This window comes from Larus michahellis, chromosome 13, assembly GCF_964199755.1.
Source record: "Larus michahellis chromosome 13, bLarMic1.1, whole genome shotgun sequence".
NCBI classification, from domain to species: Eukaryota; Metazoa; Chordata; class Aves; order Charadriiformes; family Laridae; genus Larus; species Larus michahellis.
Window position 1 is genome coordinate 6,730,607 of NC_133908.1, and position 23,468 is coordinate 6,754,074.

Sequence of the window (23,468 nt, forward strand, 5' to 3'; positions counted from 1 at the left end):
AGTTAAAAAATATTTTCTCAACTGCACCAAAATAAAATTAGAAAGTGAAAGAGGGGGTGTGGGGGTGTGTGTGGGGGGGTGGGTGTCAGTGTCTACATGTACATACCAGTAATATACATTTAAATATTAAAAAAAAAGAAAGCAAAGCATAACAAAGGTAAAAAGTACAAAAAGGAACATTAGTCGAGCGTTAGTTTCGGTCTCTGGCTCTAGAGCAGCCTCTTACCAAAAGGACGCCGGTCTGTGGGACGGCTCCGGAGGGGCCAGGCTGCAGAACAGCCGCTGCACACACAGCAGCTGCCCACAGGGTACTGGGCAATTACTCATTCTGAATAATTTCTCCAGAATGACAAAGACAGCATTTACATTAAATTATTAAAAAAATCCCAAAACTAACCTTAAAAAAAACCAACCATGTAACAAAACAAACCCCAGACCCTTCAAATTAAAACTGTAGGAATTTGGGACCTAAAACAATTGTTAGAGACCAAGGCGACTGCTGCATCAGAAAAACCCATCCCAATAAAACCTTATGGAAAAGTCAGTTACTCTGCCTGGTACCAGAGCAGGTTATGTTTGGTTTTTTTGAACGTCTCTTAAAAAATGACACCGCAGCCCCCCAGCTGGTTGTTTGCACTATCACTGAATGACAGGCATTTGTGTAAAGTAGCTCTTGCTCACGGCCAGCTCATTGGAAATAGGCTTAAATATAAAGAAAGAGCTAAATAAGACTTTTTTTTAAGAATACTTTCTAAAATAGCAACACTCTCCCACAGCGGAGAGCTACCGCACCAAATAATCAAACTTAGAGGTTAAAATATGTTGTGTTCAGAAAGCCCAGAAGAAAACAACTGTATTTTCTGTGCCCATAGTAAGTGGATGCCACTTCTTTTTTTTTTTAAACTTCTAAAAGAACAAGAATTTAATTTAAAAAAAAAATAAGTTACAAAAGGCACTATTAAGCTTGCAAAAGCATTAAATGCAGGTTTTTTTTAGGTTTGTACCAAATTGTGAACCTAGTGAAGGGTGTCCAGTCTGTGGCTCTGCAGTGTCAAACAGCCATCAACCCTACCACGCTCCAGGGTCTCCCCGCAGCCACTGCAGCGCTGAGCCCCGGCCTATGGGCCACCACGGCTTGCCCTACACCAGCCCAGCTCCAACCAGAGCCTGGCTCGCAGCCATCCAAGGCGGTCCCGTGCTGTCTCACCGACTGTGTGGCACCAGTGACTCCAAACCCATCTCTTTTTTTTTTTTTTTTACCAGCACAGCCTTGGCAGATTTTCATTTTCTGATCAGAATTATGGTGTAAGGATAGATAGGTTTTTCTTTTTTTTAACTCAAGAGCTATCAACACCGGAGAACTCTGTTTCTGGAAGCCTTCCGTCAAGCAACTTGACAACCATTAAGCTTCATGCAGAAAATTTCAATCTCAGTGTCGTATTGTCGAAACAAGTCATTCTTACAGAAGGCTAAAGAATAAAATTATTGACTGCTGTAACAAAACCTTATTACCACATCAAGACTAGAGACTTAGTAAAAACTTAGATTTCAATAAAAATATTTTTAGTCCTTATTCCTCTCGCTTTACAGTTGGGAAATAAGGAGCCACATCATGGGTCACTGGGTCACTCTAATATATCACAAACTAGACCATTAAGGTATCTTGCTGGTAAATCTGCTGAAATTATTGCTGATGTGCTTTTGTGTAATAACTATTAAAATCTGCTAATGTTAAAAGCTTCTGTGGGAAAAAACCAGCTAATTTTTATAGTATTTCTTGTAACATTTAAAGGAATACCAGTAGTTTCTATAGTGCCCCTTTTACTAAAACACAGTATATCACGGTGCTTTTAACAGCCTCAGAACAAGCAACGACTCGAGGTTTTCTGTGTAAATAGGTGCATACATCCACACAGAGATCTAAGTGCGTGTGCGTTCCACCCTCTAGAGCAAACTGCCGCCTACAAACACACGTTTACACACAGGGCTCACGTTCATCCTCGGCAGGGAAAGCGGTCACTCCCCAGGCTTTGTCTCAGGCCTTTCACTTTGAGTAGTTCCCCTGCAAGCAGAAGAACATTTTACTTCTTGCCATCAATTTCCCCTCCTAGGATTTCTGTTCACTGATGCTGTGCTTCCTCCAGCCTACCCAAGCAAAAGAAATGCAGCTGAGGGCTAACAGGTTCATTACAATAATGACACCTGGTGATAGGAAAATACCACCACGTCTAAGTAAAGGTTGAGCTCACTGCTTTACTGGCAACAGGAGTTAATTCATAGCTACTGGACAACTGCACTGTCACTAACTTCTTGCATGTCACCAGTAATCTATCTTGTATATGGCATAAAGACATATATTCATTTTTTTTTTAACATACAGTTGTCCTCAATTGAGGAAAAATAAATAGCCAAGTACAAACCCTCATGTCACTTTAGTAACATTGTAGTTTTTTTTCCTCCACTCTTAACAATGAAAATATAATTGATGTCCCAGGAAGATTAATCATATTCTAGTGGGCAGGAGGCTCTGAAAAATAACGCAGTTTTCGCAGGGCATGGTTGACACCAGCTGGACTGTAGCGCCCAGGACTCCCCGGCTCTGGAGAGAACGAGGCGGCATTGCCGTATTTTCCTGGACTTCCTGTTATGGGACTATTTCTTCCCGAATTGGAATAGCCTGAAGCATTTGGAAGGCCAGCAGCGATGGTTTGGGACTTGACTCTTGCCTTCAGTGCTGGACTTGGCCAACTGAAAGAAAGAAAAAGTAATTTTGCGTTTTGTTCAGAAAACTGCAGTGAGGAGAGCAGTACTTCTACTCAGCAGCGCTCGGAGAGAAAATTGTAACTGGTAAGAGACAGGTCTGAGAAGAAACAGCGACAGCATAATACATTCTGTGTTGACACATTGCCTCATCCGTAAGGTGTCATTTGCTCCAAAATGGCCATTAAGAAACAAACCGGGAGCTTGTAAAGCAGCTGGGCAACTTTAGTCCAATGCCCCCATTAGCAAAGGGCACACGATCCAAACTGACCTGCTCTTGGTCAGTGCCGCAGCTACTGCTGGGGCCCGGCGCGATTCCCCCTCCCTTTTACAAGTAATCTTTGTGCTTGGATGCCACAGACGTTAATGCCATTTTTCTATATAGTAAGGGTCAGACTTGTTCTTAAATCAGTGAGAACTAGGACCTAAAATTCCTTGGAAAGCAGAGCAAAATATTTCCTTTGTTAAATTAAAAAACATTTTCTGTAAAATCCTTTCCCTTTTCTCTAAATTTTATCTTAAGCAAGGCAGAATGACCAAAGGTTGATTCTAGCATCTGTGAATCGTTTCTGTTCGTTCTTTTACATGTCAGGCAATTTCTTAAGATAAGCCACTACAGAAAACACGCTATAAGCTATTTTATAAGGTTTTTAAAAATACGTAAATAAACAACATCCACACACCCCCAACAATGAAAGACACGTACGCACACAGCTTAGCTACAACCTTTAGAAAATAATCTTCTGACAGACCTACTGGTATCTCTAGTTTTGCTGTCAAAATCCTACATATCTAAAGACAAAGTGATCTAGTGGGTCATTTCTTTGCTTTTAGCAGAGGCTGCGCTGCAAAACGAAGGCCAGAGCAAGCCTTGGCATTGTCAAATAATTACAGTAATAGAACAGTGATTACACTTTTAAAGATCTTGTGTTAAATTTTAGCACTTTAGAAGAACACTTTGGACCTTTCAGACAGTGGAATAAGAATGAAAAAAACCCATTTAATTAGCCTATTTCTTTCAAAAAATTAATCATAAAAATCAAGGAATGGGAGAATGTGACTTTGAAAAGTGAAGTTGTTCGAGGACACCGTATCCATCAGGTGTATGAAAATACTTGCCTGTTTCTACTCCACTTTAAATCACAGAAAAAAATCTTAATGAGCTTCATATTCTTTTCTAAACCTATACTTGATGGCCCTATTCGAGCGCACTATTTGAAATAAGAGAGACAAAAGAAAGCTTCTGTCTTTCCCGGTGCTCGGGCTGGGCAGCATCTCTCCTTCCGCTCACCATCTGCACTTCTTTCAGCCCTGCTCCAGGTTCTTTCAGCTCTTCCCACAACATTCCTCTGCTCCAAGCTCTGCTAACTTAACACAGCTGCACTTCTCAGCTGCTGGTTCCCAACTCCTACTCTGAATTTTGTGGCCAATAAAGCCAGTCAATTAAATTTTTTAAATTCTCACGGGCTCTGACAGAGCTTTAAAATTTCTGTCTTTAAAGCATATTTTGAAAAAGTAATGTTTAATACCTATGTTGAGAACTTCTTAGAGGAAATAGTTCTCATAATTGGAATTTCATGCATTTAGAAAGCCAGAAGAAACAAGAAAAACATAGAAGTCGGTACAGGTCATTTGATGGCTTTCTGTTCCTGACCCCTTTCCAATCTGCTGAGTGGCACTGGCTCATCTCTTTCTTTTCTGAGAACTTTATCGTGACTGTATATAAACTGGAGCTTGCCTGAGCAAGGGACTCTTCAGTGTTCTGACCAATGTCTTGTCACAGTGGAAATAAATCTTCATGTTAACACAATTACCAGAAGCAGCCACTTGTATGAAAATTGTCACTTTGGGTCCCCAAAAGCAACAGCATTCAAAATAAAACATAAAAATGGCATAACATATATTCAGGCATCCCAACAAACGCACTCTGCTTCCATTATCTGCGTAGCAAAACTTTCTCTCTAAAAGCTTCACACGCACCATCCTTCACACCAACGATTCCTTTCGACTGGGGTAACAGAGGGTAAAAAAAAAAAGCGGTAATAAAACCATGGCTGAAGATATTAAAAATCATTTTAACATCACTCTGCACAACCTCAGTACCTCACAGCAATACATCACTGCTCTGCATCCGCAGCAGGGATGAGTTGCCATTGGACGTCACAACAGCCATTAAGGACAATGAAGGATCCAAGCACTAACACATCAGCAAAGCGAGACATTTGCCAACTGGAAAACGCTGATGCTCTCGAGACCTTTGTTTTCTTCTGATTTGTCTCTGTAGATACACTGAAGTTATTTGGGACTGCAGTGTAACAGAAGGAATCTGACTGCAGCACCAGTAAACTTTCCTTATGAGCAGACACCAGCCCAAAAGGCTTGCTGATTAATCTCAGACACACACTAACAGTTAATACAGTTGGAGATTTAAAGCAAGGTTTTTGTGAGCAACAAGGCCTGAAATTCCAGCTATTCAGGCTGTTCTGCAGCTGACCCGCTAAAAATTTTATTTCAACTCATTTGATTATATTTGCAGACATACCTTTGCCTGTCAGATGAAGTGTATGACTGCACCGCGTGTTTCCATTTGTAAGTAATCGGGTATTTCTGTGGATCAATCTCTACCGCTTCTATAGCCGCTAAGACATCGCTATCCAGCTTCGAGGGCTGCTCCCTAGAATATAAACAGAACTAGATGAAAAGAGAACTACGTATTTGTTCAGGCAATAAAAATTCCCAATTCCAAAACATTTATTTTCAATATAAGCAAACAAATTGCCCGTGCTCCTCTATAAACAGAGTTTCTGTACGAACTTTTTCCAGCAGGCCCACACATAAGTGACTGTCCATTATTACACAGCAGTCTCATAAAATAAAAGGTTTGAAAATTTAATCTGAGGACATCCCAAGAGTGCAGTAAACACTTTGTTGATCCAAGTCAGGCTCATCATGAAGTCACAAGCCTGTCGGATAAATGGTAAACAGCGAAGTTAACTGAAACTGATTTGGAAACAAAGACTTCTCTTCTTCTTCCTTGTGGTTTAGATCTAGTATTCAGGGCATGAGCCACAAGACAACTGTACATCTCCTGTACAAGCACTGAAGCACTTTAAGATGATCACTCAAGGCTGACTGCAATGCTAAGTATCACTGAATCTCAACCTTCCTGACGGCGATGTTATGAACAGCATCTTGTTTTGCACACATAAACCAAAGGGGACAAGTAAGTGTTACAAAAGACAACTCTTACCCAAGCAGGAATAACTTCTTAGACTCGTCATTTGTAGGTGAAGCCTTCAAAAGAAATTTGTGGGAAGAAAGTTGTTGACGCTGTTGGGCCTCATTAGTCTGAATTCCAGATTCCATGGACCGTCTCTCCTTTTCCGATAGCATTTTGTGTTCTGTCCTTAACTTGGTCTCTCCAGGCTCAGAAGAACTCGCCAGTGAAACTGCATAGCAGGTCTTATCCAGGTGGTCCTTGGATATTCTCACATGACTTGTTCCTTCAGCCAGAATTCTCTCATTCCCAGTTTTTTCAGTGATTTTATTTGATTTTCCTGCAACCTCTTGTCCTTGGAATGACAGGCTTTCAAATTCTGCCATTAAATTGGAAACGGGTGATACAAGGCATTCTTCTCCACCATGCAAATGCCTTCTGTCACTAATTATCCTTTCACTGGACACAGGATTACAAAATCCATTTTTGCTGGAAGAAGCTGCCTTTTCATAGTGCCTGGGGTGATCTGCTGTTTCTATAATGTTTCCTGTGCGCTCCATTGACAAGATATCACACTCGGCCTCTCCAAGAGCATCAATGCTAGGTTCTTTGGACGCAAGAGGTTGGCTGATATTCCGTGCTGCATTTTGTCTGTTTTTAATTTCTTCTAAGCTCATGTCATCATCATCCTCATCCAAAAATGCTCCAACAGAAATAGAATTGCAGCTCTTTTTACTCTTGCCTGTGAACAATTTTAATAAGAGCAATACATATAAAGATTTTCAACAGAACACCAACCAAATAAACTAGGAACAAATACATCATCTTTATGCCTTATTCTATTTATTGAAACCCTCTCGAATTTTATTTATGCAACAGCATGAACTAACCTAACTAAAGCTACAAATGCAAAATGACAACTTTACAGCTGTGTCTTTTTTGCAAACAACCTTTTATATAAACTCAGGATAAAGCAGAATAGGGCAGGACAATGTTACTAATATAGAATAGCTTCAGTTTTCGTGTCTTCCAAAGCACAAAGGCTTATGACTAATCCAACAACTATCCTTCAGGGTTTCTCAGCCCAGGTTTATCGCAGTGCCAGAGCCCCTTCAGATCTCTGATCGCACAGGAGAGGAGGAGGAAGGAGCACAAAGATTTGGATCTAGTGTGTACGTTCCATAAACACATGGCAGGCAGCGGTCTCAGAAGGCACAAAAGCTTTCCTGGGTTTTGTCCAGTGTGGCTTTCACCCTCAACAGTACAGAATTATTCCTTTATTTTAATAAATATTTAATTTATTAATTCCTTTAAATTATTTATTCTCTATCTGTGGATTACAAAATTCTATACTCTGAGATGAATTCCCAAATGCTCTGAGTAAAAACATACTGAAAATAGAGCTTTTCTTACAGGAATTTCATTTGGGGGCTGCAATCAAATAAAGTACTTCATGTGATAACGAACATCTAATGAGGTCTGTGCTAATTCTCCTTCATTCACAGTGTTGTTAGCTACTTTTTCAATTCTATAATCAGACTGTTCGGATAACACATTAATAATAGCAACCACAACAGGTGAATGCTGCTTCCCCTGGGCACCCAGCTTTTTCTCTCCCTCTTCTCCCTAGGTACAACCTGTTGTTTGTAGCATTTGCCCTTTTCTTACCAGAAGGATGTGGAGTTTTATATCTATTGCAGGTTTCATTTTCCCCTGTTTCTTGCTGAGCCTTTTCGCTCATTTCCCGATGACTCAGGTACTCTTCTAATTTTCGCAACCCCTCCTGGGAAGACAGATCAACAAAACAGCCCAGAAATTCCCAGTATTCAACCCACGGGAACCCCAGTTCATGAGCTAACTCCCTGCAATAAATAAAATAAAACGAATCATTTGTGAAGACATAAATATTAGTTTGACAATAACTTTTCTGAACACATTATATCAGCTATTAATAGTATAAACGTACAACTAGGCAACACAATTCTGCAACAATCAACAATTTGCATAAGCGATATACACATCCTTAGCAAACATAGTATCATCTAATTTTCTCTAGGATGTTTTTCAAATTTAATCTACTATTCTTAAAGTCACCACCATAAACATTCCAATTTTTAAGCTGACTGTATCTAGACATCAGATAGAGAGAAATCCCACTGACGTAGGCATAATTTGAATGATATTCCATTCAATAGCTTTCTCTATTTGGGAATGGGGAGAAGGTAGGGGTTATTTTAAAGAAAAAAAATCTCATCGGCTTTTAACAAAGTAATTTTTTTTCACATATTGCTGATACAAGGTATTTTAACAGCAAGGCCACATACTACAACCCACAGCTTTTATAAAGCAGAACATTTGTATTAGGACCTCTTCATTCTGCTACCTTTTTAACAATCCTTCAATTTTACAGAAAAAGTAGGCCATGCGTAATTTTAGATCTTCTGACAAGTTAGGCAAGTAAATGTTTGAGAAAAGCATTCTATAAATACCATCAATTATAGTTAAAATACCTTTTTATTTCTAAATCTAAGAAAGCCACATTTTTAGCTATTTTGTTTACACAAAAATACAGTAAAAATCCAACCACGTTACACTTCATAAATATTTCTGCCAGTAGCTTTTGCCCTAAGATATTGTTCAGTACGTAATAACCGTACACTCAGGACAAGTCTTTTGCTTTTAATTGTTGTGTCTATTGCTAATTTGTTATACTGATACTCTTTTAGATACCTTCCAACTCTTTCGAGACCTCTCTCCAGATCAGATTTCCTGACATTGTGGAAGAAGCCAGCTCTCTCTCGAGGTGGAGTCTTCCAAAGCCTGCGAAATTCTTCAGCCTTTAAAAAAACAGAATTAATTTTAAAAAACGACCCCCCACAATATGAAGCTCTCTCAGGGCTGGCTAAATGTCTACCTGTAGGTCTGTTTTCTCTCTAGTTGTAAACAACTCAAGTTCTGCCACAAGCATTGCTCAACTCCAGCCATGAAGAATCTCAGATTGAATCTAAAGTTACTCCTCCCAGTATTACTGGTTCCTTTGATCTCATAACTGCTTATTAAAAGAGTAAGGACTATAATGTGTAACCACCTTAAAGTAAACTGTATAGATACTAAGTCTGCCGGGTTTTCATTTGTGTGCAGCAGGAAACAGGTTGTCTTCTAATTTTCCCATGCCATTATAATTTTATTTAATGATAAATGCTCTCTTGGTCACTGGTTTCTAGGAGGCGAAGGTGATATTTTTATATGTATATATCTAATTCCACAGACTTGCTACAATTATTAGAATATATTCTTGCTGTTTATTTTGAAGTTTGAATTTGAACTGCTAAAGGGAATGACTGGATGGATTTTTGTAAAATGCGAAGTTTATGCCTTTATGAGACACAAATCAGCAACAATGACTGAGAATTACATTCAGACATTAAAAGTATCCGACAGTAATCAAAACAATGCATTGTTTACACACTAGGTAATATAAAATATAGTTACATTTCTGTCAGGTGAACAGAAAAATTAACCAATAAACATATTTAGAAGAAAAAGCATTAAGAATTTTGGTAAAAGTCAGTACTGGAAGAATTTGAGCATTAGATGACAGAAGGTCCTCAGTTGTATTTATTCACTATTTCTAAAGCCGTCATACCTCCAGGATGTTCATATTAAACAGATGAGTCACAGAAATACCTGTAAATTTATAACATGTTTAACTGATATCTAAGTGTTCTTCTTGAAAACTGAAGACTTCACTTTGCTCCTATACAATCAATACTTTTCCAAAACTATCCCAACACCTACTACTTGGTTGCCGGTTTTTCCGTTTAGAAAAAAATATTAATGTTAACTAAACAAGCAAAGGTGATAAACTGCTTCTAACATCCAGTGTCAATGTCTAGAAATGAGATAAAGTTAAGATTTTTTAAAACGGCTGCGTAGCCACATTGAAAAGCTTTGTTTCAGACTAGAAAGTTAGAGTGATTATCCGTAAGACAATTAAAGGTTTGACAAAGAGTGCTCTTTGAATGGATTCCAATAGGAAAAAGAAAATAATAACTTTCTTTTGACTGAACTTCCACTCCTCTTATTTACACCACACATTTCTATGTTTTCATCAATAAAAAATATTTAGAATTTTCTGTGCTTCTCCTTCTCTACAGAGGAAGATCCATATTGTCAAGAAAAAGAGAGCCACAATCTGTAACAGGAGGAAGCTACACCACACAATGAACTGTGGGTGGATCTTCTAATGGTTCTTTGTTAAAAAAAAGGAAAAAAGTAGGCATTAGAGTCATATGAAGTTCTCTCCTTACCTTCGAGGGGCTCATGGGGCCTGCGAAAGCTCTTATCGACAACACTGGATCTTTGGGGCTGCCAGTGTATTTAGAGGAAGTTCTTTGGGGGCCATTGTCTGTCTGATCGGGTGACCACGGTGCACCAATTATAGGAGCTGACGAATTGTCTTCCGCTCTCAAGAGTGGTACATAGTATCGACCTAAAATAAATAATAAAAAGCTTTCTTAAGAAGTTTATGTCACATTAGCCTGCTGCTTTTTCCTAGAGTATCAATACACCCATATACCCAATGGGTCTGACTCTTAATTCAGACTCACTGTTTCACTATTTATTGCCTGCTTACAGATTGTATTTTAGTACAGGCTCCCTTCTCTCCCAAATACAAAAATACCTCCATGGATACATACAACCCTTCCCTAAGGATCTTCAACAAATTTCAAAACCTCCTTTTGCAAATGCCTAAACCCACATGTGACCAAACAGTGAAAAGTTCTATGTCAAAGAAATTACACGACTCCCCAGTGTGACAAATAAATCTCTTGCTTTGTAAAGGTCTTTTGCTTGTTTTTAGATTAAACTCTCTGTTTCGGGCTAGCTGTATAAAATAAGGGCCCCGCCTGTGTTACAGAGCAATGAGGATAACCTTGTGACCCATACAGTAAGAGTTCTGACCATGTCATTTACAAGACAAAAAGTTTCTGTTCCTTGTCAGTTTTAGGATTTTTTTTGGTTTTCACAGCACTGTACAGTAGCAACATTTGCGAACAGAAATGCTACAGAAAGCAAACAGAAGGGAAGACAGCAAAGAGCCAAAATACACGCCTGATATAGTATAAAACTCTGAATACAGACCTTTCAAGTACTCTCTTAGTTTTTCTTTCAATTCTGCAGACTTATTCTTGCTTCTTTCACAAACTACCTGTTAATATAATTTTAGTTGTTTGTTAGTAAAGCATAAGATCACATCAGTTGCAATGCTGAATAGTCAAATTACTGGGCTCTACCCATCTCATCCGGTACTGTTAATTCACAGGAGAGCAAACCACTAAACCAGCCACATCCATACAAAGGATACTGTAAAGAAAAGGCAGTCAATCACAAAATTTGGAACCTTTCCCCAAATACAATCAACACAAAAGATTTTTAATGTTATCAAAGATTTACACTCCAATCATGACACTATTACCTTACTACTAGCTTTCCATCTACAGTAGTTAGTAAATGTCTGAACTTGAAAAATATTTATTAGGCTTAACATTTTTGGTTTTGTTGTGGACATGGAGAGACTTACTTCTGCTGGAGTTTGATCGTATTTGTTTCTTGGATTTTTTACGATAGCTGGGTGTGAGGTAAGCACGTTAACAACATCCAAATTCCCAAATTTGCAGGCAAAATGCAACGGAGTATCAAATCCCTGCAGTGGGAAAAAGGGAAAATGCACATGCATTTGGAAACATGATAAAGTCAATCCCACGTATTTAATTTTGAGATTGGGAAAAGTAAATAAATGCCATGACTAATTACCAGGGCTTCTAATAGATCTTTTCCCACCATGCTGTAGAATAATGATTATTAAACCCCACAAAACTCATGAATAGCACATTTTGCTAGAAGTGTCCTCTTCTGTTCTCTTTCCTTCTCCCTTACACATCCTTAACACCGCTCGGTTGTTTCCATAATACGAAGAAATTGGCAAACATTGAAATCTTACCATTTTATCTGGTGTATTAAGGTAAAGGTCAACAATATATTGGATGCGATTCTTCAACATCATATCATTATCATCCGGATACATGAGCCGCATAAATTCAGGATTTTCCAAAGTGTCCAGTAGTAATTGGCAGATAGCGGGCTGATTCTCCTTGGCAGCAACATGCATGACATTGTACCTACACCCTTCCTGGAAAAAAAAAAAAAGACAAACTATTGGAATGAACTGAAATCTAAACAGCTTTCTTACACCCGTACGCTTAACTGATTTAACTGTGAAAATACAAAGGTTCCCACACATTAGTCTTATATTTAGATTTTTGTTTCTTAATATTTGATTAGGAAAAGATGTTTCCAGAACAGTGCATAAACATTCGGAACTGCAGTAAATTACATGATATTGTAAAGACTTACACGTCTTTATACACACACTATTCTTATAATTAATGACATTATTCTTACACTCAGCTATAGTCTTTTTTGACATCTAGGGCAAAAATGTGGCAAAGAAGGTATATTAAGACCTCACATAATAATCGGAGACAGGAAGTTCAGTGTATAAAGAGAGCAGGAAAATGGGTGTGTATATATATAAAATTCAGTTTGCTGTATTGTATTACATGCAAAATTTCAATAACTTCACAAAGCTGGTCCGATAGAAATAATTTGTTAAAGTAAGATTGTCAGCATCTGCTAAATGGTACCTTATACGTGGATTTTAGATACAGAGCATGTTTTGAAATCTGATGGCGGTGCCTAGGTAAGCAGGAACATCTGCTGTAGGAACACCTACTTACAGCCTAGGCACTACCCCGTTCCTTAAAACCTTTCAACTTAAAAAAGATTGGAATTATTTGGAGGAGATCAATACTATATGAAGACAAGTCTATTCCTTCACTTCTGCATAAAACTCTTCTTCCCCTAAAAAACTGCAGACTCAGTTTCTTTACTTGAGGTCTTCTGGAGCAAAGGGAGCTCTGAGTTATGACGGGTGCCTTACGCAAGAGTGACAACTGCCATGTTTCTCTTAGCTTTCAGCTAGAATCAATAAACACTGAAAAACGTTGCACTGGTGGTATCTTGAAGGAAGAGTAGGAACCAACATTTCTTCCAGTTCTGCTTATCAGGCCTCAAAGCTAAATCACTAAACCAGAACGTGGATTTTTCTATTTTATTTCTATTTTATTTTTTTTACCTGTACCACTGTTGGATTGTCTCCCGACCCAATCAGATAGCGAGGGTTACTCCAAATAAGTTCTGAAAATGTTGCTATATCTCCTTTCTCGACAGCTTTCCGCAGTTTAGCAGTAAGATCTTGAGTACGTGGACTTTTATAACTGTTGGCTCTCTCCTTATTGGCAGATTCGGTCTCAGGGGAGCATAAGCCATCTGTCAAAACACAAGTTAACACGCTTCTAGACACATTCTTTTCAGTGATCACTATTTTTATATCCAGACAATGAAAATAAGCTTTTAATCTAAAATATGTATTAACTTTGCATCTTTAATGTACAGGAGTAAAAAAAAATTGAGGTCAATGACAAGACATTTAAAAATACTAGCAGTTAGTAATAGGGATGGAGGAGAGTAAGACTTAATCATCTTGTAAAACTGTTTCAGACTTCAATAGGGTCTGGTAAATTTTATAATTACCAATCTGCTTCCATCCAAACTTAAAAGAAAAATTCAACAATAAATAAGAGTTTTCTGAATATTAAAATTGCTTTTGCAGTTCTGTGTCCCTTTAATCTAGCAACTGGGAAAACTGTGAAGTATGGTCAGTGTTTACTATTTTATTTCTGAACTTACTTAACAATTAAGTACAGTTTTAACATACTGTGTAATTTCATCAGCGTCTTAGTAAACCTGAAAATCCAGAAGTCCATGAGTAAAATCAAATCCTACCAAATACATCCGCAGACCACTAAGCAACACATCTATGCAGGCCATTACCAACATTTCAGCTTTGCAAGAATAGCAACATTCATGGGAACCAGAACCTCGATGATTGCTTTTAAAAGTAACCAGTTTACTTTATCGTAACATAGACCATAGAAACCATACACTGAAGGTTGAAACTTATGTTTAGAACAGAAAAAGCAGTCTTTCCATAGATTCCCGGGGCTCTAATTTACTTCTGTGGTAGTTCTTTACAAAAGAAATGGCAGGATTCCAACATGTTCTACTTCTTTTTTTATTTCTGTACATAAACTTTGGCGTGCCTTTCTTGGAGAAGTATCAATTAACTTTAACGATGACTTCTCCTGTGACAGAATCGTTTTATAGAGAAGTAAAACCAGATTTGAATTAAAAAAAATAAAATAAGTTTTTATTGCCCGTTTCTAAATTATTTCACAGAAAAAAAATGTAATTAAATATTGGTTGTCATATCTATTTACACAGTTACTTTATTTGGTAAGCAAGCTCTGGAGCTCTGATCTAACATTTGTTTACAGCTTATCTTAAACACCACCACCCTAAAGGGACTTCAGTTTATTGAGATGCTTCACCCTTTGACATTTTTTCTCTTATTAGTATATTGGTTATGAAGTTGTTGCTTCTTCTCTCATAAAAAAATTAACAAACTGTATATTGCACCTACTGTTCACAGGTGAAGGCCCTCACCTCTGTTAAACGATCCCATTTTCACTGGAGACAAACATAAAGAGGACTTGCTTGGAGATGGGAAATAATCACAGATTCCTTTAGCAAATTTCTCAGCATCCTCTCTGTTTGAAAAAGCTTTAAAACGGGAACCCTTAATCATCTTAACAGCTTGGAGAGCTTCCTTTTTATCTTCATAAACATGTATTCTCTCTGCAAAAAAGTACAATCAAAGTTGAGTTATTTCAATCATCTCAGATTTGTTCCTAGAAACAGATGACAAAATTCTCCGACCATCCTTTCGGCTTTAGTCTCAAACTGTTTCTCTAAAAAACATGGCATAGGAATCAAAAGTCCTTTTAAATTTTGTCTCTCAGAAATTGAGTAGAAGAATTTTACACGCTCCAGCTAACATCAGGTGGTGTGTGTACAGGGTTTGGCCACTCATATCAATCAGGATGTGAACACCCGTTTTAACAGATGGGCCAGCTTCAACACGCGAGTATTTCACATGCAGACTGAAAAGCAAACTCAGAGCTTATTCACCCTGCAATACTCTGCATGTTCTCTTGTTCAGAAAGATCAACTATGTATGCGACCCAGTCACAACTTTAAGACCTCTACACAGAACCTTAGATATTAATCAAATCCTTCTCCTTCCTCTCCGTGTGTATTAACATTAATTTTTTCAAATTATGATACATGAATATTCTTTTTATGAGAAATGACAGATACTTTTAGATACCATTTGGCATTAAGATAGAAAGGAAAATATGAAATCTGTTAGAAGAGAACATTTAAGCTTCAACTGATGACAGTATAAATAGGTTTTTGATTGTGATCCCAGAACACCCAGGATGTCTTATAACTGCGTTTCTATGCCTCAGAAGATCCAATAAATACAGAAACAAAGAAATACTTCAAGCAATACTTAAAATACAAATACAGTGGTGTTCATATCGCTTGCTATATAGAAACAGGTCTATTTAGACACTGGAAATAAAGGAAACGAATATTTACCATTCCTTGCCAATATGTCATCATAAACTGGACAAACACCATAGAACAGTGGAGGATCTCTGGACGGTGCCTGAGTACCAATTTGTGAATCAACACATCCTGCTCCACAGACTGGAGCTGAGCAGTTCAGGTGCATCACAGCATCTTCTTCTGGAGGGTTCAGACCTACGCAGTACCCAAAGTCTACCTCTTCAGACACACTTCCGTGACCGTTGTGATTCACCGCTGTGGTTTTCAAGGCCTTTTGCGCTTCTGCCCGGTTGCTCTCAGATGGGACATTTCCACCAGCCTCCTCTGACAGCGCAGATCCTTTTTCTCCTGATGCTCCTTGCTGTTCCAACAATGCCTGAGCCAATTTTTTTTCAAAAATAAATCTAGTAGTTGAGGTAATGGGCCCACATTTCAGTCCTGCTCTTACAATTTCTTCTCTAAGCTCATCAGGGCTGAGCTGCTTCAATCGGGATAATATTGCATCCATTGTTATTTCACCTATAGGGAAGGCAAAAAAGAGAGGACATAAACTGTAAAGAACAGCACAACTTTTTCTCTGCTGTATTAAAGCCAAGCAAAAAAGTGGCCCATAACAATATTTTGGATTTTGATGAGATTATCACAGTTGCAGAGAAGACAAAGTATTTTTCATCTCGACACAATAAAAACATTTTTAAGGTATCAGACTTATACCAAGAGTTTATTCCCTCTCTGCTCACAACTACTTGAAAAAGCATTTACAGCTTATGTTTTATCCTTGTTTGTCCTTTTCAGATTTCTTTTGGAGTGAAAATTCAATCCAGAATATTTATGAGTGAAAATTTATGACAGGCTGAGAAGTATTTGATTCCTGCCAAGAAACGCACAATCTGTGTATGTAACGGAATACAAGAACGTGATGACTAGTTAGCCCCAGTAAGAGATTCCGGTTAGGGAGCACCTACAGCTACAAGCACACCACCATTTCTATTATTTCCGTAAGAATTTCTAGCTTACGGAAAGCTAGAAATATATAAAAAAAAGTATAAAGCATAAGCATGATGCAGCAACCAAGGGAGTCTATCTCTGGCCATGATGCAAGGCTGGAACTATTTACACAACATGTTGTTTCCCAGCCCCCATTCTGAAAGCAAACAGCCAGAAGTCAAGAACAACTGATCTTTTCAGATTTCCCTCTCTGACAAAGAGTGGGAGCTGGAAGAACTTCTCCATTTCCCAAGGAAAATTATTCCCGCTAGTATGATACTACAAGTCCCTCCGTGCAATCCACACACTTACAGCTTCTGCACCAGTCAACAAGAAGATACTAAAACCAACACAATGTCAACACAAATTTCTTGCCGTGAAAAACACAGCTGAAAAATACAGGATTTGTGCAGCTCAAGAACATAAGAAGCTTTAAGGTTATTTCATGAGATACTGTGCCCATGTATCTCCACAAAGACTGTGACGTTTTCCTGCTGGACACAATTCAGAAATGATAGCTTTAGGACAGAAATGATTAGGCTGTCATATTCCTGCAGCTTGCTTTCATTCCCTCCTTACATTGACCCTTCCTTTGCCGCCTAGCCATTTTATGGGTTATACCCGTTTGGAAAGGTGTGTATGGCATTTTAAGTACTTTATTTTCAATTCCGGGTTTCATCCTCAGTTTATGAAACTTAAGACTATCAGAATACACATTTGCAGCTTTTACACAGGTATTGATTTTTATTTTTTTTAATAATGCTCTTCCTCCATTAGAGATAAAGCAATCTTCCGGGTATGAGGTCAGTATCACCTGTAATTTTAAGTTAAATCTCCTCAAAAGAGCATTTATGAATGCACACAGCAGTATGAGAAATGCCCACAATTCATGAGCTCTCCTGCTTTCTGACCAGGGTGCGCAAGCAGTCCTTAACAAGAGTCAGAACATGTGCTCTGACGGGCAAGAACCTTCGTCTGGGAAACTGATGTGAGGCTTGAACAGTGAATGGCTGCACCCTAACGTAGCAGGGATGCAGCGCTCTAAATACTGAATCCTCATAAGTGAATTATTCATTTTGTCAAAGTGTACAAACTTAGAAGTAATTCCAAAATTGTATCATCATCAAATTGCAGTATAGTTAAACTGCCTTATTTCTCCATGTGTATTGTCAATAGTAGCATCATAAAACACATTAACAAAATAGACATGACAATTCTGCTTTTTAAATTACCCACGAATTAAACTGGTAAAGAACCAAACTTTTCATATATTAAAAAAAACCAAACGCACATAGCAGTTTTCGTAACTTTTAGCAGTCGTCAATATAGCCAAGTAAAATTTTCACTGGAATCTGACTTCAAAACTATTACATTCCTAATACTAGCAAATACTGTGGAAAAATATGTTAATGCCAAACTTGAAGTAGGTTTTCAAGTATAATTACAACTTGATAGTCATGTGAGTTTAAGGGTTGTTTTCTTGGAGGCCCATTTCCTTTGAGAGTTCTTTTTTTTTTTTTTGAATGTCCAATTTTAAACATCTTGTGATTAGAGAACATACCTCAGTCCCTGAATATTTCACAAATATTAACCGGAACCTCACTGAAACAAAGGGAAATGAGAGTATTTCAGCTTAAAAAAACCAGCCCAAACTGCAGCAAACCCACAGTGGATGCTGCTGAGCTACCTCCCCGAAGTATTCTAGTTCCCTCATGGTTTCTGAACCTCCAAGCAACCTCAGTGCTAAGATTATCTGACTTGCCCACAAGACTGCAAAGACAGATGTGAAAGATCTTCTCACTTTTGATTCTTAATCTCCCCCTTTTTTGTTTTAAATAAACTTTGTGCCATTATGTTGTAATCAAGAGATAAAATGTGGTCCTCTCATATTTTAAGAATATTAAAAGTTGCTATTTTAAGGATTTTCTTTTTGAGGTTGCATAACTGAAAAAAACACAGTAAAGATGGAAACTCAGAAGTTAGAGAGTTTACTGTAGAAACAACTCAATGATAACACTTTAAAAGAGCAAACGTAATATAATGCCTTAAAGAATTAACTCAGGCAATGCTCCTATTTTTAGGGTTCAGAACTAGCACAATCATTCTGTGTAAGTGCAGACTTTTATGTATGTATAATTCATGTACGTGGAATATGCAGGCACATGCAAAATCTTTCTTCTTGGCTTGTGGTTAAGTAAAAAATGTCAGGAGGGAATGATTTCTCTGGTATCTTATGTACTGATAGAACTTAGCACCTAAAATCTTCTTCCTGATCTATGTAAGAAAAAGTATTTATTTCATGTGTCTGTTATAACTCAGGCAGAGAGTGAAATGACAAAGCAGACCAACAGTGAAGAAATTAATCTTTGGTTTAAGATCTACTGCTAGCACAAAGAGTTTTCCACAATAAGCTAGCTGTGGAAACAGGAAAAACATTGTTGGAATGACAACAGTCACTCAGCTGTCAAAGAGATGACATTCAACTAACCTGCCAACTTCTTTCATGATAACATCTGTTTTCCTGTTCAGAAGCAGGAGGTTTCTCAAAGCAACATAGTTGTTTGAAATCCCATGGCAGTCGATTTATTACAGCACTAGAGGTTCATTTTTTTTGATCATCAGCATGCTAAAATGTACGCACACTTTGTCACACAGTGCAGCTGTTTCACAGCACATGTAATACCCTTTCAAAAGGAATGTAATCAATTTTAAAGAACACCAAAATTTATTTAAAAATAAGAGAGAGAACTTTCATGAAATAGGTTTGTGTTCTGACATTAAGCTTTCAGCTAACATGGATAAGCATTTATTAATTTTTAAGTGCATCACCGGTTTTGATCTGTCCAGAACAAAAGGTGTGACTTGCAAACCTGAGAAACAGCAATTGCCTGTTTTAAGATAATCCTTTGATCATTTGCTACGCGAAGGTGCAAAAGGTGATTATTTGAACCTTAAAATGCATTTTACGTAGCTCCAAATGGTCCAGAGTACAGCCAGCACGGACGCAGCTACCTCTTCTAGTTCAGCACGCAAGGTCTTGCAAGTTACTGTTAGTGGCTTTACAAATATGAATAACTGCTTTAGCAACAAAGACATGTTCGAGGCTTCTTCCTAATCAACCAAAATCTGGAAGAAGAACGGGCAAGAGATGTGTCTTCCCTTGTCTTACTGCATCAGAATGAGAGCGCAGAATCTGTTTCAAAAAAATTTGAGACTACTCCCAAGAGAGAATGAATGACTGACTTTTAAGGATGGCAATATTACTTTATTCCACTACTCATTAAATCCTTCAGCAAGTGAGCCGTGCAAGAAAACAGATTTTTTTCCCCCCCTTTCTTTTTTTTGATGCAGGAATTAAATGAGCGACATACCCTGCCTTTGGCTATATTTCGCCTGCTAGGAACCGCACACGGCAGATTAATTGTGGCTATACAATCAGATATTCTGCCTATACCGCCTGTTGCCAAATTAGCTCACAGTTACGAACAACGTGGCAGAAACAGAACCGCAAAACCAACTTGGAATGAACTACGGGAAAGCCGGGACTGAAAGAAAAGCCGGGGGGAGGGGGGGGGAGGGAACAGGACGACTTCCCGGGAGGGAGAAACGCGGATCTATTCCCAGAGGTAGCAAGGGAAGGCGGGCTGGGCCGGGAGAGGGTTCGCCAGCGGAGACCGAAAGCAAGGCGGCAGCCGGCCCCGCGGCCCTGCGACGGGAGGGCGGGCAGTGCCGGGGGCCGCCGGGACAAAGAGGGACAGGGGTGGCAGGGTCCCCACCCGCGGCGGGCCGGGCCCGGCAGAGCTCCGCCCGTGGGATCAGACCCCAGGACGGGCGAGAGGCCGCGGGCCCACCCGGGCGGCGCCCGGCGAGAGGCAGCGCTCCCTCCCGCCGCCCTCCCCCGAGTCTCTCACCTGGGCGGCTCCCGCTGCAGCGCCGGCTCCCAGCGCAGAGCGGCGCCGGGGAGGAGAGCGGCGCCGGGGAGGAGATGGCGGCCGCCGCCGGCACCCCGCGGCCGCCCGGCCTCCTCTCCAGCAGCCGCAACAGCCAGCCCACGGCGCCGATGACCGCGCAGGCGGCCAAGAGCTCCCAGCCCGGCCAGCGGCCCCAGCCGGCTCCCCAGAGGGAGCCCCAGCCCCCAGCGGCCCCGACCCACCGCTCCATGCCCCGGCCCGCGTCCCGCCCGCCGCACGGACACTCCCCGCCGGCCCTTCGGGGACGGTACCTCAGCGGCCTCCCGGCTTCCCTCTCGCCTCCCGCCCCGCCCCGCCCCGCAGGCCCCCGCCCCGCCCGGCGCTGGGGCTGCCCGCCCGCTGCCTGACAGAAAAACACCGCCGCCCCGCCCCGCCCCGCCCGCGCCTCAGGACAGCGGCCGCCGGCGGGGCGTGTTTTCGGGAAAACAGCGGCTTCGGGCCGGGGCGGGTGGGGAGAAAGCACTGATACTGCGCGGAGAGATGCCTTAAAGAAGGCAGGACTCGGGCACGTAGGAGCACCTCCCTCCCTTCCCCCGCCAAAGTATTGGTAAACGTAGTTGTAAATACACCTGTATTAGGAATATTACATATATTGCAGCATACAGTGTTCATCGAAATTCAAAATTTCCATTTACAGGGCAGAAAAATGCTAGGTACTGTCAAGATGATGCTGTACTTTAAACCTCAAACACCAAATGCTGCAGCAGCCTCAGATGAGCCGGCAGAGGTGGAAAACCCTGAAGACAAAAGGCTCTGGTGCGTTAAAAGGAAACAAACGCTTCACAGATCCGAACTCATCCCCCCATGAGGTGTAACATCATCCGCTTACCCGTACAGCTAGCTACCTGTGCCATCCGCCAGCCCCTCGGTCGCTGGTTTAAATGACGAGGCAACATGTCAGGCCTTCGCGAAGAGGTTGACGACATCCTTTCAACTGACCCCGTTTAATGTTACGGGCACGGTGCAGCCGTTTCTCTCCCCATCATGGGAATCGGCTAACTTAGAATCAATAGGACATCTCCGCCTTGTTCCATTTTGTACACTCAAACTTCGGGTGTTGGCAAATTCAGGCCAAGGGAGATAAGGTTCATTACGCTTCTTTCCTAACATGCTCACCCCACTGAGAAAAAGGAAATGTAATGGAAATAAAAGCACAATCAACATTAGACGCGTTGTGGTTTTTTTTCTCCTTAAAGGTGGCTATACAGCAGGTTCAGAATCCTAAACATAAAAATTACTGTCCAAAACCAAAGAGAAGATAATACCAATTTCTCCTTAAAAGTAAAAACAAGATGGAGCCCTTTACCAAAAATAGTTTATTGCACAAAACCTTTAAAGGAATTCCTATGCACATTATTTTTATAATCAACATGCTTTGTATGATCATAAACATTAATTGTACATAGTGTAACTCCTCCGTCCCCTGGGTTATCCACTCAAGAACATGAAACGATGAACTTCTATCTTTACAAATACAGCCTAAGCAGACATTATTGAATGTCATGTATAAAACGTAACAGTATTTCCTCTACAATATCCAGAACACCTTTCCCTCCCCTAGAAATCTGTGCATCTGTATTGGAAGTTAGGCCGCCCTACTGCCCAAGACTGAACTGTTACACGTTAGCAGGAGACAAGTCAGATGACAGCTGATGAGCATTAGTAATTAATTTGGACTGTAATTGCTTTCACATGAAAATGTTTAAAGACTCTGGTCACAGCAAGTCACATGCAACTATTCACACTTCCCCAGCAAAGTTAAATCATACATGACAAGCTTTTGCATCACCAGTAGCGAAATTTGCCATCTTTAAGTTAAAATTGTATTGATAGTACTGCCTGTCCCCAGCGCCCCTTCAGTGCTGTCATAACTCGCAATAAAACACCCAGGCCTCTGCCGTTCACTCCCCTAATGAGGAATGAGTAATCCATGAAAATAAGAGCACTAGGACCTTCATTCTAGGTATTACTCCTTACATTTGTGAAATTCTCACAGATTTCAACCAGGGTATTGCCTGAATAAACGGTATGGGATCAGATCCTCCCACCGCATGAGTGGATAAGGGGCTCAGCTGATCCCAATACAGTGCACAAATATTTCCAAGAAATCTGGAAGACAATAGAATGGAGCATTATGCAATGTTCAGCAACACCAGAGACTCAGTAACTAACATTTTTCCTTCCATTGTAGGGTTTGCTGGGTTTTTGATTATTTTTTTTAAATGCACAGTTTTTCAAGAGTCCTCAAAAACCCAACAGCATCTGAAAAAGTAACGCTGCCACATTTACCAGCTTCCATCACTTGGGAAACATTCTCACATTACAGTGACATTTCTCCTTCATCAACAAGCCTTGGTTTAGTAAGTAGCAACCACCGAGGAAACAGACACAAAAAATACATTCTATTGCAGTGCTTGAAAAATGAAAAAAAAAAAAAAAAAAGAAAAAAAATCTTTTTAGAAGTTACTCTTCAGTTTCTGTAAGCACACCAGTGTTACTGAGGCACTGATTTTCCTATGATGTATTTGGCAGTGCTGTGACAGGCAGAGGGGAGGCAGTTTTCATTCCTACAACTAGTTTGTTTTATTGCCTAGACAGCAGAGACCTGAAGCTTTGTAGAGGGAGCATGCTCAGCCTCAGGGTGAGGCTTTTTAATAAAACAGCAACTATTTCTCTAGATAATTAAGAAACATAGCTGATGAGCTTCAAAGACAAGACCTTGCTTTTATCGCATGCTGCATGCTCCTTCTAGAAGGCTTCCTGGTGACTTCCGCAACTTAACTGACTTAGTACCTCACCAGGTTTAGACCCTGGAGTCTCATTGTCTGTCCTTCATTTAAGGAAATGGCATGGTGCTTCTGCTTATAGAAAAAAACCCCACATGGTGAATATAAAATGAAATACCTAGTGTCGAGGTGCTTTCAGGGAGAGACAGG

The 23,468-nt window shown here is 39.9% G+C and overlaps 1 protein-coding gene across 3 annotated transcripts; it reads right to left on the minus strand.

Moving 5' to 3' along the window:
- Positions 1 to 77: 77 nt before the first annotated feature.
- Positions 78 to 21,479, minus strand: ANKLE2 (ankyrin repeat and LEM domain containing 2). 3 transcript variants are annotated; one of them, XM_074606838.1, is made up of 13 exons: positions 21,378 to 21,479; positions 15,605 to 16,093; positions 14,606 to 14,797; positions 13,176 to 13,369; positions 11,982 to 12,170; positions 11,562 to 11,684; positions 11,123 to 11,189; positions 10,288 to 10,469; positions 8,708 to 8,814; positions 7,646 to 7,839; positions 6,011 to 6,719; positions 5,303 to 5,434; positions 78 to 2,748 (listed from the first exon to the last, which is right to left on the minus strand). In XM_074606838.1, the coding sequence occupies exons 2-13, from the start codon at positions 16,080 to 16,082 to the stop codon at positions 2,511 to 2,513; spliced, it is 2,805 nt and encodes a 934-aa protein (XP_074462939.1). In that variant the 5' UTR covers positions 16,083 to 16,093; positions 21,378 to 21,479; the 3' UTR covers positions 78 to 2,510. The 3 variants fall into 3 exon arrangements, with proteins under 3 accessions (XP_074462939.1, XP_074462938.1, XP_074462940.1); XM_074606837.1 differs by lacking the exon at positions 21,378 to 21,479 and adding an exon at positions 20,784 to 20,826; XM_074606839.1 differs by lacking the exon at positions 21,378 to 21,479 and adding an exon at positions 20,473 to 20,754.
- Positions 21,480 to 23,468: the final 1,989 nt, after the last annotated feature.

Excerpts from the sequence above, each read along its gene's own strand:
- ANKLE2 (XM_074606839.1), bottom strand. The coding sequence starts at position 20,722 with ATGGAGCGGTGGGTCGGGGCCGCTGGGGGCTGGGGCTCCCTCTGGGGA. Across the intron at positions 16,094-20,472 it reads CTGCAGCGGGAGCCGCCCAG|GTGAAATAACAATGGATGCA; the intron begins GTGAGAGACTCG and ends CCTTCCCTATAG. Across the intron at positions 8,815-10,287 it reads GCCCCATGAGCCCCTCGAAG|GCTGAAGAATTTCGCAGGCT; the intron begins GTAAGGAGAGAA and ends GTTTTTTTAAAG.